This window comes from Oryctolagus cuniculus, chromosome 4 (assembly GCF_964237555.1).
Source record: "Oryctolagus cuniculus chromosome 4, mOryCun1.1, whole genome shotgun sequence".
Taxonomy (NCBI): Eukaryota; Metazoa; Chordata; class Mammalia; order Lagomorpha; family Leporidae; genus Oryctolagus; species Oryctolagus cuniculus.
The window spans coordinates 150089194-150112122 of record NC_091435.1 but is presented as its reverse complement, the minus strand read 5'-3'; the positions used below and the strand labels follow the sequence as shown (position 1 = coordinate 150112122).

General features: G+C 43.1%; 1 protein-coding gene across 4 annotated transcripts in view; it reads left to right on the top strand.

Moving 5' to 3' along the window:
* Positions 1-22929, top strand: part of ATP2C1 (ATPase secretory pathway Ca2+ transporting 1) — a 132132-nt gene that overhangs the window by 12571 nt on the left and 96632 nt on the right. Inside the window, exons 1-2 of one of the 4 annotated variants that reach the window (XM_017346719.3) lie at positions 11617-11913; positions 12180-12365. The exons of 2 other annotated variants lie outside the window; for them this stretch is intronic. In XM_017346719.3, coding sequence (XP_017202208.1) covers positions 12360-12365 — 6 coding nt within the window. In that variant the 5' untranslated portion in view covers positions 11617-11913; positions 12180-12359. Of the gene's footprint in view, positions 1-11616; positions 11914-12179; positions 12366-22929 lie in introns of those variants that run through there. One more of the 4 variants, XM_017346721.3, reaches the window with a different exon arrangement.

The window sequence follows — 22929 nt, the reverse complement described above, 5'->3', positions numbered from 1 at the left end:
CGGAAGTGGGGAATGTGGCCAGGGGGAACTGCCCTTCCACGGAGGTGGAAGGGATAGTAGCCAACCCGGGAAGAACCAGCAGCAAACCCGGGGAGGGCCGAGCAGATGAGAGAACAGCGCAGGGTCCTGTGTCGTTCCTCCACGAAGAGGGGGAGCGACAGACCATTATTATGAGATACTAGTTACTATGCTGCAGGTGAGCAAATCACTCTTATGGGCTGGTAGTATGTTAGGTAGCTAAGGGAAGCTGCTGCTTAGGCAAGAAGCTCTGCTGTCCACAGTTTCACACTCCACACAATCCAGAATATATTTCTGGCCACTTCCGTGCTACCCGGTAGGAAGACTCTGAATGAGAGAAAGTCAGCAGAAAGAGTACTGTGGAATTTTTTTTTTTTTTTTTTTTTTTTTTTTGCAAATTTTACCAAAACGTATGACTATGAGAATATCAGTAGCGTTTCTCTCAGGGCCCTGAAGGAGGCCTCGGCGAGTGAGAGAGCCTGAAGCCTAAGCTTTGCTGGCTTCCAAGAAAACCCAGCCCTGGATGATGGGTATAATGAAACAATGGTGCATTACACACAAGAGCCCACACTATGGGGTACTTCACGAAGACAAGGTGGAGGTGTGAGGGCCAGGCATTTAATGTGGTCGTTAAGACGCTGCTTGGGACGTCTGAATCCCATGTCTGAGTGGCAGGGTTTCAGTCCTGGTTCCTCTTCTGCTTCAAGCTTCCTGCTACTGTGCACCCTGGGAGGGAGCAGGTGATGGCCCAAGTACTTGCATCCCTGCCACCCACTTGGGAGACCTGGGAGTTTCTAGCTCCTGGCTTTGGCCTGACCCACCTCCAAATGTTGTGGTAATTTGTGGCGTGAACCAGTGCGTGGAAGCTCTTTCTCTCACTTTTTGCCCTTCAGAGATATAAATTTTAAAATAAAAAATATGACATATGAGACCCTATTCTGAGCAGTTTCAGCTCCCAACATCCTTGTCTAAAGTAGAGGATGTTCTTTCAGTGCATTTTGTTCTTCCAATGTGTTTCATAAATAATATGATAGAGATGAAGATGTTCTTGTACTGCTACGATGCAAAGGGCCCCATCCCTCTACTCCCACTTATAGTGGAAGAGGAGTTAATATTTTCAAATGCAAGTAGATCTCAATATTCCTATAATCATATAATTAATATTAAACATGGAATTTACCATCCTTCCACGTGGGTTAGCACAAAGAAGGAAAGAGCATGGTATTACTGTTAAGGATTGCAGAATTCATTAAGATGTAATTAAGTTTTTGCTAATTCATCTATTATTTGCACCTCTAACATAGTTATTATAGCTTGTCTGATACTCTGGAAAAAGATCACCTCTATGTTGGTGCTTTTTAGGGGGAGGCCATTAAGTTTCCTCATTGATATGTATTCAAATGCCTAGTTTTTTCATGCATTTTCAACCTTTAGCAGAAATTCTTGATTATTCCATCTTTGGGTAACTATTCTTAAATGTAACCAGTATGTAAAATTGTGTCTTTTTTTTTTTTTTTTTTTTTTTTTTTTTTTTTTTTGACAGGCAGAGTGGACAGTGAGAGAGAGACAGAGAGAAAGGTCTTCCTTTGCCGTTGGTTCACCCTCCAATGGCCGCCGCGGCCGGCGCGCTGCGGCCGGCGCACCGCGCTGATCCGATGGCAGGAGCCAGGAGCCAGGTGCTTTTCCTGGTCTCCCATGGGGTGCAGGGCCCAAGCACCTGGGCCATCCTCCACTGCACTCCCTGGCCACAGCAGAGAGCTGGCCTGGAAGAGGGGCAACCGGGACAGAATCCGGAGCCCCGACCGGGACTAGAACCCGGTGTGCCGGCGCCGCTAGGCGGAGGATTAGCCTAGTGAGCCGCGGCGCCGGCCTAAAATTGTGTCTTGAACCATTACCAGTGTTACAATATTTACCACTGAACCAGACCATGACTTATAAAGACATTTCAAAATAAGTAAAGCAAATTATGGTTTAGCTTTATATGAGTATATTATGCAATCAAATTGTTAAAGGTGGTGGAATAATGTAAATTCAAAGCTCTTTCACTAATGTTGAAAAATTACCTTTTGCCCTGTCTTGAACATAAAATTTGCATATAGTGGGCTTCAAAAGTTTTTTTTTAAATATTTATTCATTTTTCCAATAGGCAGAGCCACAGGCACAGAGAGGGTGGAGAGGCAGAGAGAGAGGACTTCTGTCCTCTGGTTCACACCCCAAATGGCTGCAATGGTCGGAGCTGAGCCAATCTGAAGCCAGGAGCCTCCTCCAGGTCTCCCACACCAGTGCAGGGGCCCAAGAACTTGGGCTGTCCTCCACAACCTTCCCAGGCCACAGCAGAGAGCTGGACCAGAAGAGGAGCAGCTGGGACAGGAACCAGCACCCACATAGGATGCTGGTGCTGCAGGCAGAGGATCAGCCCATTGCACCACAGTTCTGGCCCCTGAAAGTTTTTTTTTTTTTTAAATAGCCTCTGAAATCCTTTTTGTTTAAGGATGAAACTGTTTGTCTGAGGAATACACTGTTTTAAGAGAATGGGGCATTTTCCATTTATTTTGTGAAGCTTTTCCCCATGCTCTTGCATCTAACTGGTGCTGCAAAAGCCTGGGACCCTGGTCAAAGAGGCATTGTTCCAAAGGTCCTGACCTGGAATAAGAGCACAGAGACGGACTTCATAGCTGAGATTACAAGCGTAGCTCCGTTACTGCTGAACTGCTCCTAATTTATTATGTTCTTACTCTCCCGAACCGAGGCTACGCTAATATGATACCCAGAGTTACCTATGAGGGGAGAAGTACGATTTCTTTTTAATGCTCTTTCCTTTCAAATCTTCAAGTAACTGGTTTACACCACTGGGTGTCTACTCAAAGAAGGTGAAAGTACTGTATGATTTCAAACTAATGGAAGCTTAAAATACTGGCACACGCTCTGTTCTTTAAAGGACTATTAGCATGGTCAAAATGCTTTTAGCTGAAAGTTTTATGCTTCTTGTAAGGTCGTACTCACCCTTCAGGATGCATTGGAATCACTGAGTGCTGGGCTAAGCTACTGCTCAGTGGCTGCAGCCCACTTCCAGGGTTGCTGGCTCAGCAGGGTTGGCAGGGGCAGAGAACGCGCATTTCTAACCTTAGCTGGTAGGAACCACACTGTGGGAACCAGTGAGGCAGAGCATTCACCAATGCGTATTTCTGAAATTCAAGCTGAAGAGGATCTCCATACCTTCTCATGAAAAGCCATGTATGCCATTTGGAAGGTAGGACATCACTGTTCAAGTCAGGAGGTTAGGAATGTTGACGTACATCACTCACAGGTTCTTAATTGACCATTTTCAACTATAGCGGCCCCATGCCTAGCATTACATAATGCTTAATAATGCAAAAGAATCATTGAGCAATGTCTTTGACCTAAGAATATCATCTAAAACATGTTCTTATCTATTTACTTCCTTCTTTTGTGCCATTACTAGTGTGGCAAATAAGAATTTTAGCTGTTGATTTAAAATATGAGGTATGAGTCCACTGTAAAGCCATTATGAGACCTTAATATTGGCCAGCACTGCGGCTCACTAGGCTAATCCTCCACCTTGCGGCGCTGCCACACCGGGTTCTAGTCCCAGTCGGGGCACCGGATTCTGTCCCGGTTGCCCCTCTTCCAGGCCAGCTCTCTGCTGTGGCCAGGGAGTGCAGTGGAGGATGGCCCAAGTGCTTGTGCCCTGCACCCCATGGGAGACCAGGAGAAGCACCTGGCTTCTGCCTTCGGATCAGCGCGGTGCGCCGGCTGCAGCACGCCGGCTGTGGCGGCCATTGGAGGGTGAACCAACGGCAAAGGAAGACCTTTCTCTCTGTCTCTCTCTCTCACTGTCCACTCTGCCTGTCAAAAAAAAGATAGAGACCTTATTATCTATTTTAAAAAAAACCTTCCAATTTCCCCATTAGCCCTATTCTGGTTAATTTAACTGGGAAGATGAAATACTGTTTGGTGATTTTTAGACCCTAGGACACATGTTCAATATGTGTTCTGTTGATTTTTCAGTAGAGCAGGGTGATGAACATGTTTCAATTAGCTATCGAATAATCTCTCTGAAATGCCTATGATTATTTATTCATGAGATCACACTTTCACTTTATTTTCCAACTCTGAGAAGATAAACCCAAGGGATTATACAATAGTTTTTGCTTGGAGCATTATTTTTCCAGTAATGACATCAGAGGTTAAATAAGAACAAGTGAATAGAAGTATACAATGACCAAAAATGACCAAGAAAGACAGTGACCTTATTAATTAATACAGTCTTTAATGTGTTTCATCAAATGAACTATGGGACAGATATTCTGGACAGAGGAATTGAAGACTATCAAGTTTGCATGGGACCACATTAAATTTAAAGAATTTAACAAAGCAAAATGATAAACTACAAAAGATAATTCAATAAACAGGGATGCTTCTTATAAATTAGCTAACAGGGCATTGTGGAGGTGTTAAGGAAATTGAAGGCAAGACGGATATTTGATTCATGACTTTGACATTGAATGGTGAGGAATTCTTGTGCAGAGTTCAACCTGTGTGAGTAAGCTATAAAAAGCAATTGATGAGACCTTGGCTGTTTACTTCACAGGGTTGTGAGGATTTCATTTAATTATGTACATGGAAGTGCCATGTCAATTGAAAAGCCTTAAACAAATGTGTAGTGTAGTGATTGTTCAGGGAAAATTGATTCTCATTAAAGTAATTTAGAGAGAGAGAGCAAGCTGTCCTCTGCTGGTTGACTCTCCACATGCTTGGGAGCTGAGGAAGAGAATCAGGTTCCAGAGCAGGGAATTGAACCCAAGTACTCTGATGTGGGATGCAGGCACCCTAACCTGCTGACCTATTTTAACTTTTATAGGAATAGTCGAACCATCAATCAACCAACATTTTAACCTATTTAAACTTTTTTTCTCATTTAAATCTATCAGAATGTTTCTGATTGCAAAAAACAGAAACCATAATTTGTTTACTATCTCACATTAAAGGAAGTCCAGTGATAGGGAAATCCTGAGGTTGGTTGATTTGTGAGTTTAATTATATATTAAAAGTATTGGCTTCTCCCCATCACTGACTTTGTCAACATTGGTAGTGACTTTTTCTTGGAGAAGGGTGTAAGGAGGGGTAAAAAGATGACTGCAACATTTCCAAGCATTCAAAATCTTCAAGAATTCTTGTTAAGTCACAGACTGCTGGCTCCAGAATTTCTGATTCAATAGGTCCTAGTGAGGAATGAGAATTTGTATTTCTCGTAAGTTCCCAGGTGCTGCTGCTGCTAGTGGGGCTATGGTTGGATAACTACTGAGACAAATCATCCTGGAAGGGGAGGAATGTCTGCAGATCACTTATAATGTTCATTGTAAAATATCCTTTACTGGGGGCACTGCATTGTGGCATAGGGGGTTAAGTTACCACTTCCAATGCCAGCATCCCCTATCTGAGTGCTGGTTCAGGTCCTTGCTACTCTGCTTCCAGTCCAGCTCCCTGCAAATGCTCCTGGGAAAGCACAGAGGACAGCCCCTGCCACCCATGTGAGACCCAGATGGAGCTTCTCACTCCTGGCTTTGGCCTGATCCAGACCATGCAGGTTAGAAATCAAGCAATTCTCTCTCTCTCTCTCTCGCTCTCTCTGCCTTTCAGATTTCAAATTTGCTGATGAAAGATCTTTCTCAATCTGTCTTTCCTTCTCTATCTGTTGCTCTACCTTTCAAATAAATAAATAATAAAATCCACATTTAAAAAAAGAATTTTTTTTTTTTTTTTTTTTTTTTTTTTTTTTTTTTTTTTTTTTTTTTATCATTTGGACTATAACGGAGCTCCTTTTAGTCTCTTCAAAGGGCCTGATGCCTTTTCTCATTTGTAAGCTTCCTGTTCAAGATTCTGGGCTGGAACACTGCTCCTTTAGAATACCAATATTCCTGGTAGTTGACGTAGCAGTTTCTTAGAAAACAGTTTTGCAGTCATTTGAATTGAGGGCTGATTGAACCTGTTTGAGCCACAAATCTGCATATTGGCTTATTTGTTCTGGGCCTGTAGAAAGCTCCACATATCTTCATTTTCAAAATTTCCCCAAATATAGAATATTTGGCAATATTAAATTAATTTGTAAAATTTTTTTTTATTTATTTGAAAGAATTACAGAGAGAGGTAGAGCCGGAGGTGGGGGGATTCTTTCATCCTCTGGTTCAGTCCCCAGCTGAGCTGATCCGAAGCCAGGAGTCAAGAGTGTTTTCTGGGTCTCCCATGTGGGTCAGGGGCCCAAGGACCCAGCCATCTTCTACTGCTTTCCCAGGCCATAGCGGAGAGCTGGATCAGAAGTGGACCTCCCGGGGCTTGAACTGGCGCCCAATCTGGGATGCCAGTGCTGCAAGGCTTTAACCTGGTGTGCCACAGGACTGGCCCCTAAATTATTTTTCATATCTTCTGATATGGGCTCCACAAATACTATCTTTTATAATGAGAGAGTAAAATAAACTTTTCTGAAGGCATACTGTAAATGTCTCTAATTTTCCACCTGGTCTTTATTCGTAATGAAGAATTTTCTAACCTAAAGTTTTAACAATTTTCTTGTGTTCTAAAAACTATTTCCTGCCAATTTGTAATTTCCCTACTATACCATCTTTCTTGCAAAACCTATTGCCAAATTGTAATTTACCCTTCTCTGCTATCTATCTCAAAAGTCATCTCTGATACAGCTTCCATATTTTGTGCTGTGTACTCTGTGGGAGTTAGGGGTTTGTTTGCATGATTGGTCATGGCTGATCTTTGGGATCCACATGTTGCCTTGGGCTATTTTTGTGCTGTGTATCTCCCTCTCTAATTTATTATCCTAATGGCATTTTTGTGCCTTTTTTTCTCATTTAGTCTCACAATAGGAAGCACAGTGAAGAGAGATGATTTCTGCAGGGGGCATGGAGTACATGGGACAAGTTCAGGCAAAGATGCAAGCTTTGCAAAAATATTTGACTTCTAGAAAAATACTGAGGCAGAAAAGTCCAGTGTGAAATATGCCACTTTGGAGCTATGTAGAAATGTCAACTTTCCCAAAGCTCTCTCAGACCCCTGTGTGCAGGAGGATAAATGGAGACTGAAACGTTTCTGATGTGAAATTGAGAAAGCACGTAAATAAAGGGAGGAGGCCTAGGCTGTTAATGCCAACACAGTAGGGGACCCGCAGGCAGATTGTGAAACTTGTCCCACAGTTAAAAGTGGTAGAGAATGCTGGCTGGTGGCAATTTAACTTGCTTGTGTATTTTAAGGCCTGTAGCTTACAGGTAACCTGCTAGCTGTCTTGTCTAGGAATTAAGAGTAAATTCCTCCATCTGCAAAGTAATGACTGAAGACTGTGCTGGAAAATGACAGTGCTTTGTCTGGTGTTGATAGGCAAGCCGTCAAAAAGCACAGTCTCAGCTGAAATTTCCTCCATGCATGCAGGCAACCATCTCAACACTGCCATCTTTTAATTTCAGATTGTTATCTGCGCTCAAAATCTGGATGTGCAATTGTATCAGCCCTGGGCGGTGCTGAATATTGAACGTTTCTTGGAAATATTAGGACTCATTCCCACTCAGATCAAAATTGTCTCTGTTAACCCTTTTGTGGTTTTAGAAATGTTAATTTGTATCCTTTAAAAAGTCCCTTAATTCCTCTTTGCTTTACTGGAAAGCAGAAGCTCACGTTTTGGTAGGATTGCAAGAAGCAAGCCGTAAAGTCAAAGGTGGGATGATTTTGTTCATTCAACAACAATTATTTGTTTGTGATGGCCATTTCCCAGATTGCTCGTTAGTTCAATAGGTCTTTATTACATATTTACTATAGTCAAATGGTTTGGGACCAGAGGTGAAATACGCAAATATGGAAACTATACAGAATGGTATCTTTCACTTTTTCAATTTATTTGAGAGAAAGGTAGAGGAAGAGAGTTTCCCAACCTCCTGTTCACTCCTCAGATGGCCATCCACAGGGCAGGGGCTGGGCCAGGCTGGAGCCAATGGTTGAGCACTGAATCCAGGTAGCAGGAACCCAGTCACTTGAGCCGACACACTGCTTCTCATGGGGCACATTAGCAGGAGGCTGTAGTGAGGGGCAGAGTGGGGTAGAGAACAAGCTACTCTAAACAGGGATGCGAGAATCTTAATGTGCATCTTAAACTGCTGGGCTAACTGCCTGCCCACAGAAATGATACCATTAAATGGACACATCTGAATCTCAAAATACATCTTGGGGTTTATGGAACTTGGAATATGGTACGTTTGTTTTCCATGGAAATACTGAAGCCCAGAGTTGACGCTTTGACATGAGACTCACGCACATTTTGCTCTTTCTCCTTCCCTTTTTTTTTATCCTCAGTTGCACCCCTATATATTCTCATCTCCATTCAAGAAGAGGCAGTATTTCCAGAATCCCAAATAGCACCACAGGCTCAGGACCTGTTGAAAGGGGGTGCTGAGTCACACTGCAACTTCTTTAAAAATGAAAATTAAGAGTGTACATTAAATTTTCTACTGTAGTTTTTGTTGCTCAGTTCATGAAATCACTTCATGTTTAGAATGCTAGCAAGTATGGAAGAGGCTAGAACACTTTGTGGGTGATAAAATATTTGTAGAGTACTTGGAGATTTGCATCTATTAAAATCAACCAAACACAAGTAGCTCATATGTGAGCCCTTCAATTTTTATTCTTGCTTCCAACTTTTATTTTTCCACATGTTTAAAAATGGAACCAAGCAGATTTATAGCAATTCTAGACACTGATGACACTCTTTGCAATAAGAATGTACTTAACCCCAACTTGACACTTAGCATGTCTTTTATCCTATTGGGAAAATACATATAAAGTGCTGTGTTTTTATATCTTTAAATATTCGACTTTGGAAAAAAATTTCTTTTCTAGGAATTCCTTAACTATTAGCCTCTAGTACATTATAAAATGTGAAAAACAGTTTAAAAGAAGACATTAATTAGAGAACATATTTTAAAATAATCTTTTCACAGTTTTAGTTTATAAATCCTGAAGAACCATATATTCCTTTATTATCCAGGTTTACAAAAATGCCAGCTCTCAAACTGGATATTAAAAATAAGATGGCTTACATGGTTTGTTGAATAAAGCACAGCACAAATAAAACCGGAACCTCATCTGAAATAGTTCCCCTAAGCAGAGAAATCCCTTGTTTCCCCCATTGCTCATGTAACCGTTTTTTTTTTGCATCACGTGAATTTAATTTTGCAGGTCAACTATTCAGAATAAAGCGAGAGTAAAAAAAATTTCATAGCATAGAATTATAAGGAAGAAATAAGAGGAAACTTAGACACAATACATTTCATTGCTATCAAGTCTCTCGCTTATTTCTCTAAGATTCTTACACTTCTATAGGGCATATAATTTATAGCCTATTTTTACTTTGTCAGATTCCTTCCTCTCGGGAGGAAAAAGGTTAGTGTGTTGTGTATATATGAAATTTGCATTTACAGTATGCATATATTTGGTGTAGACAGCTACATAACAGTTTCATGGCAGGTTAGCCTGATCTTAGGAGGAGATGCTGGGAGAAATAATAGGGTTTCTAGAGTGTGTGCCACAGGCATTCCCCCCTGCCCTGGCTTCAGCAGTGTTAAATGCTATTTTCATACAATCATATACATACACACAACAAATAGAATCTTTCACATCATAGGATGTCCAAGTTGGTGTTAGGGATGTTAGCTCCTTTGGTGGGGGAGGCGCCCAGGTACAGACCAGGTACAGTCACTCTGTAGAGATATTAGAGATATGTTGACAAGGTTCAAGGATCAGCAAGTCTTTGGCTCAGCTGTCACTTCCTGCCACCATGCCTAGGAATGTGTGATATGACAAGGGATTAAGAATGAGGTACAGAACAATTATGGGGGAAGCTGGCCTTATCCAGTTCCTGTTTTGGTTTAGCCATATGAACTGAACTATAGCTTTCACAATTTAGACAATCACAGAGTAACATTTCCGTGTAAGTGACTTTATGTATAAACCACGGAGGTAGAAATCTTCCGGGGAGTTAATTATGGACTCAGTGTTAATGCCAGGGTACTGCAGTGCACAATAGATAATTCTGAAAAGTTGCTGCAGATGAAATATTTCAGCTAATTAAAGCAATTCAATAACACTTGATACAGTGAAGTTACTCTATTTTGTAACTCCATATATCAATAACATTTATCAGGCATTTCTCTACCTTCTATATTGCATAATTTCCTTAGACTTTCTTGCTATTTTAATATGATGGAGTGTCAAGGGTCGATAAGTACAGTAACTAGTACAAATTGATTACAACACTGGGCAAGAAATAGCACATCTGTTGTACAAAGGCTCTTAAGGCAACCACATAAGCATCTCTAACCACGTACGCCAAAGTGGAACCTAGATACTAACTCTTACAATAGAAACCTACTTGAGGCTTCGCCTTTGAAATTTAAAAGCGACCTCGCTGAGCAAAGGCTGAATATTTCTTTGAAAAGGGGTGAAACTAGAAAGTTATTTAGCATTTTTGATCCTAGACTATTTCAATTCCGTTAGGACCCAACAGGAAAACCACCAACCTGGTCCATTTATGTTCCGTGGAAGGAGTGGTTAGAGAACACACTGGGGTATGTTACAGGACCAGAGATAACGGGCGGATTTGCAAGGAATGTTCAGTGTTCATGGAGAAAACCACCTCTAGGATATAGTCTTTTGATCTGCCTAGGGTTCGTGAGGATGCGCACGCACTCAGCAGGTGTAGCTCTGCCCTCTAGTGGGTGTGGGACTTCGGCTCAGTGTCCGCTGTGTCTGGTCCACCAAAGCAGATTAAAACGAGCTGTTCATCAGAAGTCACGCATGAGGGGGTCGGAGTGAGGTGCCGAGCCAGTGAGTGGTCCACATGGCTAACACAGCTAGTGGCCAGAGGTGACGCCCGTCCTGCGGCTTTGACCGCTGGACGACCGGTTTTCAGTCTCTGGTTGCACACCTTCGAAATGAAGGGAAGGGGTCTGGACGTCCTCCCCAGAGCGCTCGGAGGCTTTCAGTACAAACCGGCGCGGGGCACACTCCTCACAGGGACGGAATCTGGGGGAGTGACCCCGCGACCACCATTCGCGCACGAGGGCGAGCAGCCAGGGAAGCGCTGTGCGCGCGGGGCACGCGAGGCACCGCTCTGAGCCTGCTGCCCGGTCCCTCCTCTCTGCGCTCGTCCTCCCCTAGCGTCGCCAGCCGAGATTGTGACGGCCGCCCCGACGCGGAGGGCTCTTCCTGCGGACTTTGTTGAGGGTATAGGGACCATGACTGCGCCCGTCCGCTCGGGCTGGCCCTGTGGCCGCCTCGTGAGAATGCGTGGCCCGTGCCATGGGCGGGCGGGTCTCCGTCCCTCGCGCCTAGCGGGTGGGTAAAAACAAGCAGGCACTGTCCCGGGGTCCAGAGCTGAGCTGCGCTAGGGCAGACAGGGGCCGGTCGAGGACCCTACCACCAAATAACCATGGGCTCAATGGCGCCCCTCCGAGGCCACCGCGAGGCCTCACTTCACTTCCGCCTTCCGGCCGGGAAGACCAAGTGCGCCTGCGCGCGTCCCTCACGGCGGAAGTGGCTGCGACCGAGTTTTGGGCCGCGGCGGTCCGGAGTGCGGGTTGCGCCGGGCGGCCGGCGGCGGGGAGGGGCGGAGCGCGGGAGGCGGAGGCAGGAGCACAGCAGCGCGTCCGCGCGAGTCGCCGGGCTGACCGAGACGGGCCCCTCACCTCCTGTCCTTCCCCTCCCCGCCCCCCCGCCCTCTCTCCGCTTCTCGCGAGTCGCGCAGGCTCCGGCTTTGTGCCGCCGCCCGGCGAGCGGCTCCTCTTCGCCCGAGGTCGCGGGGCATCCCCGCGAGCCCCGCGGGTGAGTCCTCGCGGTCCGGAGGAGGGGCTTTGGGAGGGCACCTGTGTTCCCTCCTGCCCTCATTTCCAGAAAGTTCCAGGCCCCGAGGGAAGGGGGCGTCCGGGGGGTGCTGTGGCCGGGGGCGTATCTCCGGACGCCGCCCGCCGGCGCGAGCTGGGCGCTGCGGGCAGCCGGGGGCGGGCGCGGGTCCGGGCCCCCGCGGCGGTGCTAGGCGGGGTCTCCCCGGCCGCTCCCGTCAGCGCCGCTTCTCCTGGTTTCTCTTGCAGATGCTGCTGCTGCTGGGGGTGGTGGGAGCAGCCGAGGGACGCGTGGCCGGGAGCGGGGGTGACAGCCTGGGATCCCGGGGGCTTCTCTCCCTTGTCCTCCTCCTCTCTGCACTCCCAGTGTGGCCGTGGCTGACACTAAAGACTTTGTAGCCACCAACCCGAGTGCAGTTTCGATGGAAAATGAAGGTAAAGGCCCCTGGCGGACGGGTTGCTACGCGGAGTTGAGGGTGTGGTGGTTTGCTTTTAAGTTGCCTGTTTTCCCCCTATTTTTTATCTTCGGGATTTAATTTTTTTCCTTTGCGGATGGAGTGTCCAGAGGTTTGCTTTTCTAGGGTACCTAGCTTTTATTTTAGTAACGTGGGGGGCGGGTATTTTGGGGATTAAGATTCTGTGGGTGACTGTGCTTGATTCTGTTTTCCTGAGACAGTCCTGCTTTCTTTAGCTAAGGGAACAGAAGGGAAGTTTTCATTTTAGATAACATCTATGCATACTGAAAAAGCCATTTGAAAGGACTCTCCGGAGGGGAAGTGGAGATGGAGGGAAGGGGGTTGACTGCTTCTCTCTATATTTGCATATCAAGTCTGGATGTGTGTGCCTGGATTCACTTATAAAAATGAAAATCATTTTTCTTTATCTCTGGAAACAAAAACTCATTGTTTTTCAGTTCATGAAAAGCAACTCTGTGTAAGGAAATCATATGAGGTGATATCCTTTCTTAAAGTTCCACCCTATTTCAAAACATCATTTAGGGGGTTGACAGTGGAACCTGTTTGGCCACGGTGCACTGTGTGGACGCGTTAGATTATCGTTTGCCTGTTACTTGATTCCTTTGGCCTCATTAAAATATTTAGTGCTTTTCATACACAATGCCAATTATTTTTTTTAATGATTTTTTTCCCCATCTGAAGCAACCACGTTTCTGTTTTTTTAATATTGACTTCAGACTTGCTTGTGATCATCTTTTTTTTTTTCTTTGTAACAGAGCTGTAAGATGTTAACATAGCAAATTACAGTTTTTCTTGCACCTTTAAGGTTTTTAAAATCTGAATCTAGTATAAGGAGCTGCAGTTGAGCTTGCTGGCTGCTTCTAATTTGTTTTTCCATTGTTGAGAATGTAGGCTTGATTGTCTAAGTAGGACTAGTAATTTTAAAGTAGATGTTTCCTATAGATGCTGTAATCTGTTTTGCTGTCTGAGACTTCTGGGATATGCAGGAAATATGATGAGAGGCTTGATTACATTGCCCAATTTCACTCTGGATGGATAATTGGTGGAAGACATTTTCTGAAATACTAAAGTGTGTAACTGCAGAGGAGTTACACTGTGTAATTGGGTCTTGAGAAACAGCATTTGAAAGCAGAAATGTTTTTATCTAGTAGTAAGAAAAATGACTTTTTTGAGCCTTTTCCCCCTTTGTCTTTCTGTTGATAGATTTAAGATGGGTAAATCCATTCTGCATTTGAGACAGATTGTTAAATGCATCCCTACACACCTTTTTTTGGTTACTAACATCTTAAATCACATCTTACACTTAGTGTCCATTTGTGAGCCTTTGTTTTCAGAATGTTGCCAGATCCGAGTCCCTTGAAGTAGGTGGATTTGTAGCTGTTGCTTTTGTTTCTTGATGTCTCAGGAAGAGCATGAGTTAGCTGACTACCATTATCTGCTGAGGAGGGAGGGGGTGGTTGTGAGATAGGTGATTGGTGCGTGCTGTCCCTGTTTTACTGCCAAATAAGAGTTTACCAATTCTTTCTGTCCCATTATTCTTGACCACCAAGAGACCATTTTAGTCAGTTTCTCACCATCACAACATTTTTTTCCCTCGTATTTAAACACTTGAAAGAACTTGTATAGAGCCTAGAAATTTTCAAAGTGGCCATCTTAAAATACATAGATTGAAGTCACTTGCCTTTTTATAGTTGTGTCCTTCTTTGACATGGTGTAATATTAATAGGTATGAAACAAAAATGGATCAAAGTCTTGCCATTGACCACTTAAAGCTGTGTGCCTGGAGGCAAATTGCCTGACATTTTTGAGCCTCCGTTTCCTCATGTATAAATTGGAATTGATCATGTTTAACTCACTGAGAGGATTAAATGAGAAACCCTGTGTGAATTCTCTTGGGAAGGAGGAAGGCTAGAGTTTAAGAGCATAGTTGTAGAGCCAGGCAACGTGATTGGAATGCTGGTTGCTCATTTAACATTATTGGCCTTATGCAGATTATTAAAGCTTTCTGTACATTAGCTTCTTTATAAAACAAGGATAACGATAGAAGCTACCTTATAAAGTTGTTGCAAGCATTTAGAACAGTATCTGGCAAATAGTAAGTGCTCAGTAAGTGCCTAGCATAAATAGTCTAACCCAGGTTTTGATGCATATTAGTTTGCCACATGGCACTCAATGACAGTTGAGTGTCAGAAGGGGGAATAGTAGTGGCCAAAATTCTTTGTATTGTTATTTGTGAAAATATGGATGGAATGAAGTAGAGGTGATTTCTATGGTGTTAGTGCTTAAAGCCCATAAAAAGAGGGCTCTACCAAGAAACCAAGGGACAGTGAGGAAAGAGACAGGCTTGGGTGTGAATTCTGCCAGGCAGTTTTTTCCTGTTCTGAAAATCTGACAAGTTACTATGCTTGTGAGCTTTCTCAGCTTTTTAATTTTCTCATGTGTGAATGGGATAGCACCTTCTTGAAGAGTTGATGGAATAGGTGAGTACGGGGTACTCAAAGTGGCCAGAACAATGGCTGACAAGCAGCTTGCTTGCTTGAGTGATTTGACTGATGTTGCTAACCCTCAGAGAAAGAGAACCCTCAAGTAGACTCGCAGAAAAATCGTCTCTCCAGCTGTGGGCCGTGCAGAATTGACACAGGCTCCCTCGAGCAGGAGCACGAAGGTCCTTAGGTGGTGACCATGTCTACAGTGGTTGTTTGAAGAGAAACTTGATTCATCCATGTGATTCCCTTCAGCAATGGCACTTTAGTGTCAATTCTTCTGAACCTTTCTCCTAGGGCTTATTTAAATTTTCGTAGTAAAACTTGACCAGTTTTTAAACCATAGACCCCAAGGTGCTTCATGAATATTTGGTGATCAAGCACTAGAAAACATTTGAAGTGCTGATTTTCTGGAATTTCAGGAACTGATCTTAGTCATTTTTTTTTTTTTTAATTTAAATTTACTTGAGAGAGAGCTCTCCCAGATCCTCCTCAAATACCCACAACAGCCAAGGTGGGCCAAGCTGAAGCCAGGAACCGGGAACTCAATCTGGGTCTCCCAGATGGGTGGTAGGGGTACAAGTGGCTGCGTCTTCCCCTGCTTGCTGCCTCCCAGGATGCGTTAGCAGGGGCTAGAATGGAGAAACCAGGTTCTCAAGTATGGGATGCAGGCATCTTGAAGCACTGTGCAAACCTCCCCTTTGTCTTCTGCCTCCCAGCACTTTCTACGTGTTTATCAGGAGTCTAAACAGATAGCACTTAGGAATGTGAGGTGCCTGTGGAAATGGTTCTTATATTTGAGAGGTCCCCTCTTGTGTGTTTAAAGAGGTGACTTAATAGAAAAGATTTTTAAAGATTTATTTATTTGAAAGGCCAAGTTACCTATCATCTAGAAGGGAAGGGATGGGGAGACAGCGATTGAGCGTTCATGTGAGTGCTTCCATCCACTGGTTCACTCCCCACATGGTTGGGGTTGCCTCAAACCAGAAACCAGGAGCCTCAGCCCCCTCTTGCACTTGGATTGAAGGGGTCCAGCTACTTGGACCATCTTTTACTGCCTTCAGACTCAAACCAGGATGCCAGCATTGCAGGCTTAATCCACTGTACCACAACACTGGCCCCATTAGGCCAGAATTTTATAGATAGTTTTTCCTCCCCTGTAGTAGATTTATTCTTCAGAATAAATTTGGCCTTTCCCATAGAAAAGCAAATATAAATTTAATGTGCATGAATTTATTTAATCCTGTCTTAAAAAATTACTTTGGCTATTGGATAGAGATAAAATGTTTAGGATTTCAGAACTTGGGTAATTTAAGGTTATAGGAAGAGTTAATAAGTCTAGAGAAGAATCCCCAAATCTCTTTAGATGGCATTTGAAAATGATAGTATTTGTATTTATAGTTTACTTTCTAAAATAGTTTCTTATTGAATTTCAAATTGCTAATCATCTAGCAGTGTCTCAAGAAAAGATTCTGTTAGGGTAGTTGGAGGAACTATAAGGAAAAAGAAAAAGGAAAAAAAAAAACACCCTGATTGTGTTAATTTAACTGGGACTGTATTCATTTAACTGGGAAATCAGGCTATAAAAATATTTGATATTCATCAGTGTGGCGAAGGTAGTTTATTTTGTTTACAGTTTTGTCAATAAAATAATCAGTATGCTTGAAAAAATTAGAAACAAGAGGTTGTATATTTGTCAGCATTTTATAAACTGGTATTTAAGCCGGAGGATGGGTACTGCAGAGAATATTTGGAAGCAGTTGAGTCCCACATACTTGATTTGTGTTAATGTTTCTATCATTTATTTAATGTCAGCAGAATTCAATTCTGTTAACTGAAGCATTATGAAACAATAGTTTCCTGGGGAATATGCTCCTAGGAGCCTGAGAGTGAAGTTTTTGGTGGGTGGGGGAATCTTCATGAAATGTGATCAACTTTACAAGGTTCAGTTTAGTTTTAAAGGTGGAAACACCATGGGGTAATGGTAAACTTAGCACGGATGAGTTTTAAATTACACTGTTGTTACATATGACATCTTAAAGATCAGTTCAACAGATCCTCCCACATTTGCTGTGTTATAAGAAATTATTTATTTATTTATTTTGGAAGATTTATTTGTTTATTTGAAAGAGTTATAGACAGAAAGAGAGAAAGAGACAGAGATCTTCCCCAAATGGCTTTAACTGCCAGGGCTAGACCTGGCCAAAGCCAGTAGCCAGGATCTTCCTCCTGGTCTCCCATGTGGGTGCAGGGGCCCAAGCATTCAGGCCTTCCCATGTAAATTAGCAGGGAGCTGGATTGGAAGTGGAGCAACCGGGACCTGAACCTGTACCTGTAAGAGATGATGGAATCACAGGCGGTGGCTTTACCTGCTATACCACAATGCTGGCTCCCTGAGTTCTGGTTTTTTTCTTTTTTAAAATTTATTTTGAAAGCGTGTGTGCAGGGGAGAGAGAGGTATTCACTGGTTCACTTCTTAAAAAGCTACAGTGGTTGGGTCTGGGCTGATTCACACCAGACACCACACATGGGTCTCCCACATCAGGGCAGGGGTCCAAGCAGTTGGACCATCATCTGCTGCCTTCCCAAGTGCATTAGCAGAAAGGTGAATTGGAAATGGAGTACCCAGGACTTTGATTTGGGACTTGGGCATTCCAAGTGGTATGTTACCTGCTTACCACATGCTAGTCCCTGAACTCTAATATTACTGTCATTTTATACAGAAAAGAATTTCTCAAAACAAAGTGACTAAGTTGATGTATTTTCTCTTCAATTATAGGACCAGTATGTATTTCCATTTTAAAATATATTGTCTGATTTCAAGCTTTAAGGTGTTATTGCCAAAGGTATAATTCTTAGAATTATGAGTAAATCACTCAAATTGTGTTGAATTAGATTACCTTGGTGAAACTTGTAATATACTAAGAAAAAATTTGAAATGTTTAGAGGCTATCATAGGTTGTGGACAGAGGGACAATATCCACAGAAGTTAGAAGCATTACCTTAACAAGTTTGTAAACTGGTTGTCTAATTCCATTGCATTCTTTTTTTTTTCCTATAGGCATTAGAGATATGTGAATTGGAATTATTTATTATCTGTTAATTTTTAGTACTTAAATAAGGCCATATGGGTTGACATTTGGTCATTTCATAAATATGCTAACCTAAACTTGTGTCTCCCTAGAGGAATTATAGGAATTTAGCAAGGTAGTCTTTTTTAGAAAGGACCTCCCACTAGGCCCACCTACTGGTCTCCTAGACACCACAATCAGATTAAATTTCCACCCAGTACCATTGGCCTATGACCTTGGGATTTAACCCTCTGCATGCCTGCAGGAGCCATGTCCTGTTAAAACCCTAACGTATACCCTTAATTTACAAGATGGACTTAGAGAGATTGATTTCTTCTGTTAGAAGAAAATTGAGGGAGATAGGTTTGTGTATATTAGAATGATGGGAGTGGAGAGTAGAGATGGGTAAGAAAGATGTTTTATTCCTGTGACTAGCTAACAGGGTATGAAGGTGAAGGTGAGTCAGATGACTGAATGGAGGTGACACTGTAGAGAAGTGAGCTGTTTTGGTACTGTTCTAGGTGGGTATATGGAAGGTCAGCCAGTCATGGTGTGAGTCTCATAAGGCTGTGTGTGGAGAGGTTTTAAATCAGTTGGGTTGGAAGTCCAGAGTTCAAGTGAACTCTTGTGACCAGAGACCCATAGGCTGTTCCTTACTCAGCTTGAACAGAGTTAGACGTCTGCCTATTGTTGATTGAATGAACATACTGGCTTTCTCACTCTAATTCAGTGGTTCTTACCTGGAATTGATTGACAACATCTAGAGACATTTTTGATTGACATCTGGGGGTAATGCTACTGACATTCATTGGGTAGAGACAGGAGATGGTGGGAAGCATTCTACAATATACAAGCTAGCCCCTGTTCCCCAAAGAATTATCTGGTCCCAACTGTCAGTGGTGGTAAGATCGAGAAACTGTTCTGGCCAAACGCAGGGAAGTTAACTATTCTAAGCCTTGATTTCTATTTTGTTTTATTTTAATTAGAAAAGTATTTGAGAAGCAGAGAGAGTCCCCATCATCTGGTTCACCAAACAAATGCCTGCAAAGGCTGGAGCTGGGCTGTATCAAAGCAGCCAGCTGGGAAACTCAGTCTAGGTCTCCCACATGGATGGCAGGAACCAAACTACTTGAGCTGCCTCTCAAAAATTTATTCAGGAAACTAGAATCAAGAGCTAGAGCTGGGTCTTGAGCCCACATGCTCAAATATGGGGCACAGCCATTTTAACCATTAGGCTAAATGCTCTTTCTCACTTTTATTATTTTTAAAGATTTACAGAGAGAGCGAGAGAGAGAAAATCTTCCATCTGTTGGTTCACTCCCCAGATGGCTGCAGTAGCCACGGCTGGGTCGAAACCAAGAGCTTCATCTGATCTTGCACATGGGTGGCCTAGACCCAAAAACTTGGGCCATTTTCCTCTTCTGCTTTCCCAGGCACATTAGGAGGGAGCTGGATTGAAAATGGAGCAGTGTGGACAGGAACTGGCACCCACATGGGCTGCCAACATTGCAGGTGACAGCTTTACCTGCTATTCTGCAACACAGGCCCCTCTGGCTTTCTTATAAAGGGCTGATCTTGGCAATGTCTCAGTTTTGTAGGATTAAATAGAGCCACATGTGTACAAATGACCGGTGTGAAAGAGCCAATTGGCAGGGCCGGCCCTGTGGCGCAGTGGGTTAATGCCCTGGCCTGAAGCGCCGGCATCCCATATGGGCACAGGTTTGAGACCTGGCTGCTCCACTTCTCATCTAGCTCTCTGCTATGGCCTGGGAAGGCAGTAGAAGATGGCCCAAGTCCTTGGGCCCCTGCACCTACGTGGGAGACCTGGAAGAAGCTCCTGGCTTCGGATCAACGCAGCTCAGGCCGTTGCTGCCAACTGGGGAGTGAACCAGAAGATGAAAGACACTTCTCTCTCTCTCTCTCTGTCTCTCTCTCTCTCTCTCTCTCTGTCTCTCTCCGTCTCTCTCTCTCTCTGTCTCTCCTCTCTCTGTGTAACTCTGACTTTCAAAATAAATAAATATATCTTAGAAAAAAAAAGAGCCAATTAGCAAATGCTAATTTATCTTACCTTACTTGATAAATTAGATATGGGGATATTGTTTTTTGGTCACTGTCCTTTTCACTTCTAATCTCAAGACTTCATGTATTTTTCTGAGAAATGAAGGGCTACCCAGGAAACTTAACGGTAGCTTTTTATTAATGCTTTTCTCATGTTTTTATCCAATTATGATTTTGATTCTACTTTAGTCAATGACATTAGACCCTTAATTTTGCTGTGTAGCCTGTAAATAAGTTTTAAATATTTTCTGTTGCTTTCAGAACTGTTTGTAACTAATTTTATTGGTCTTCAGAGTCAAGATTGAAGTGTTTGAATTGTTTCTTTTGGAAAATGCCAGACCTCCCGTGTCTGTAATGCCCTTTTCCTTTTTATCCATTTATAAAATTGTAAGCATATTCCCTGAAGTAAGACTTCTTCCTTGCATTTATTTATTAGGGTCTTTGTTAAGTGGCTCTTTTTTTTTTTTTTGCTTGTCAAGCAAAATGTCAGTGTTACCACCAGTTCTTTCACTGGTACTGGGAAAGTGCCATTTCTAGCACCCTCCCCTTCAAGATGCATTCCAGTCAATGGCAAAGTGTGTAATGTCTCTCTATACCTATATAGTTGTGTGATGTTCTCATTTTAGGGAGCCACTGGAAATCCTTAGGTGCCGTCTCTTTCCTTTTAGGAAAAAAAACAGTTCAGTTTTGCCATATCTTTATTTCCCCATCTGTTTGATGGGATTGACATAGGTAATGGTGCTTGAATTTAGTGAACTGTTTAGTAGACTCTTATTAATGTTTGCTAATTGCAGATATAATTTAGAGGTAGCATTCTTCCTGTTTTTCATATTAAACTAAGATTATTTAAATATACTATTAAATAGTTAGAAAAATTAGCTTTTGAGAAAAACCATTTAAAGTGGGAAATAATGTGTATATAGTGGCATAAGTAGCAAAGAAATTCTCATTTGCAGGGCCAGTGCTGTGGTGTAGTAGGCTATGCCTCTGCCTACAGCTCTGGCTTCCTATATGAGTACCAGTTTGTGTCCTGGCTGCTCCTCTTCCAATCCATCTCTCTGCCTGTGGCCTGGGAAAGCAGTAGAAGATGGCCCAAGTCCTTGGGCCCCTGCACCCACATGGGAGACCTGGAGGAAGCTGCTGGCTCCTGGCTTTGGATCCACCCAGCTCTTTGCAGCTATTTGTACCGTGAACCAGCAGATGGAAGACCTTTCTGTTTCTCCCTCTCTTTCTCTCTAGTTCTACCTCTCAAATAAATAAAATCTTAAAAAAAAAGAAGAAATTCTTATTCACCTTAAACCTTTAAACCTATAGGATTCAATGACACTAAATTTTATCCAAGTATAAACTGCTTTTAAAGGTTTATGTTGCTTCATTGTCTTTGTAGACGAAATATATTTAGCGTGTGAAGGGTGATACAGCAATTGTCTTTGCCTTCATAAAGGCTTGATTTGCCATTGCCTGTAAAATTAATCTTACCCGTTAACTGCTTTATGAAATGAATGTAATTGGTCATGTGGATGTACTAGAAGGCAGGAGAGATTCTACCACTTGTTAGTACAGTTAGTACAGTAGCAGAGATTTCATGAAAAGTGTTATGTCTAATGGAGTAGGGCCATTTTTTCTGTTCCCAAAGTTTGTTTGTTTATTTGAAAGGCAGAGTGACAGAGAGGGGGAGAGAGAGATCTTGCATCCTCTGGTTCATTCCCCAAATGGTTGCAACAGTGAGGTTGGGCCAGGCTGAAGCCAGGAGTCTGGAACTCCATCTGGATCTTCTATATGGATGCAGGGCTCAAGCACTTGGTCCATGTTCTCTTGCTTTCCCAGGCTTATTAGCAGGGAGCTGGATTGGAAGAGGAGCAGCTGGGGTTCAACAGGCACCCATATGGGATGTAGGCGTTGCAGGTGGTGGTGGCTTAACCTGTAGCATGTTGTCCTCAAGGATTTTTTTTTTTAAGGATTTATTTATTTATTTGAAAAGCAGAGTTTCAGAGAGGAGGAGGCAGGGAGGGAGGGAGAGAGAGATATCTTCCATCCACTGGTTCACTCCCCAGATGACCATAGCGGCCAGAACTGAGCCAAGCCAAGCTGAATTCAGGAGCCAGGAGCTTCATCCGGCTCTCCTATCTGGGAACCGGGGCCCAAACCCTTGGGCCGTCTTCCTCTGCTTTTTCCAGGCCATGGCAGGGAGCTGGATTGGAAGTGGAGCAGCTGAGACTTGAAGTGGCACCCATATGGTATGCTGTTGTTGCAGGCAGCGGCTTTACCTGCTGTGCTACAATGCCATCTCCAAGGAACAGTGGCTCACTCCTCAAATTCTGCAATAGGCCTGGCCCAGGCTGAGACAAGGAGCTGAAATTCCAGGTTTCCTACTTTGGTGGCAGGGACCCAACTGCTTGAGCCATCATTTGCTACCTCACAGGTTGTACATTAGCAGGAAGATGGAATCAGGAATGGAGCTGTGGCTCAAACCAAGGCACTCTGATATGGCATATGGGTGTCCCAAATGGCATTTTGAAGGCTAGGTCAAATGCCATCCCCATGGCAATTTTTCTGTCTGTTGGTTTTTGCTGGCAGCAGTTAGAACTGTGGAGTGAGTTTAGTGATGGTTTTCTATTATCCTCATTCCTACTGCACTTAATAATTGGAATTTTACTGTTAAGGAAGTACTCTCCTTCATTTACTAATTATCCAAGCGGTTACATGAATTCATGGATATTTATTTTACTTTACAGGTTAAATCTAATATTATCTTACTGCTTAAATTCTGCTAGTTTTGGTTGTTGAAAGCACTTTTGTATTTGCTGCTCTGTCCTTTTTAGAGTGCTTTCACATTTTGTGAGTACCAGTTTACTTCTTTGGTACCACAAGATATTCATAATGCATCTTGTTACTTTTCCTGCTTATACCA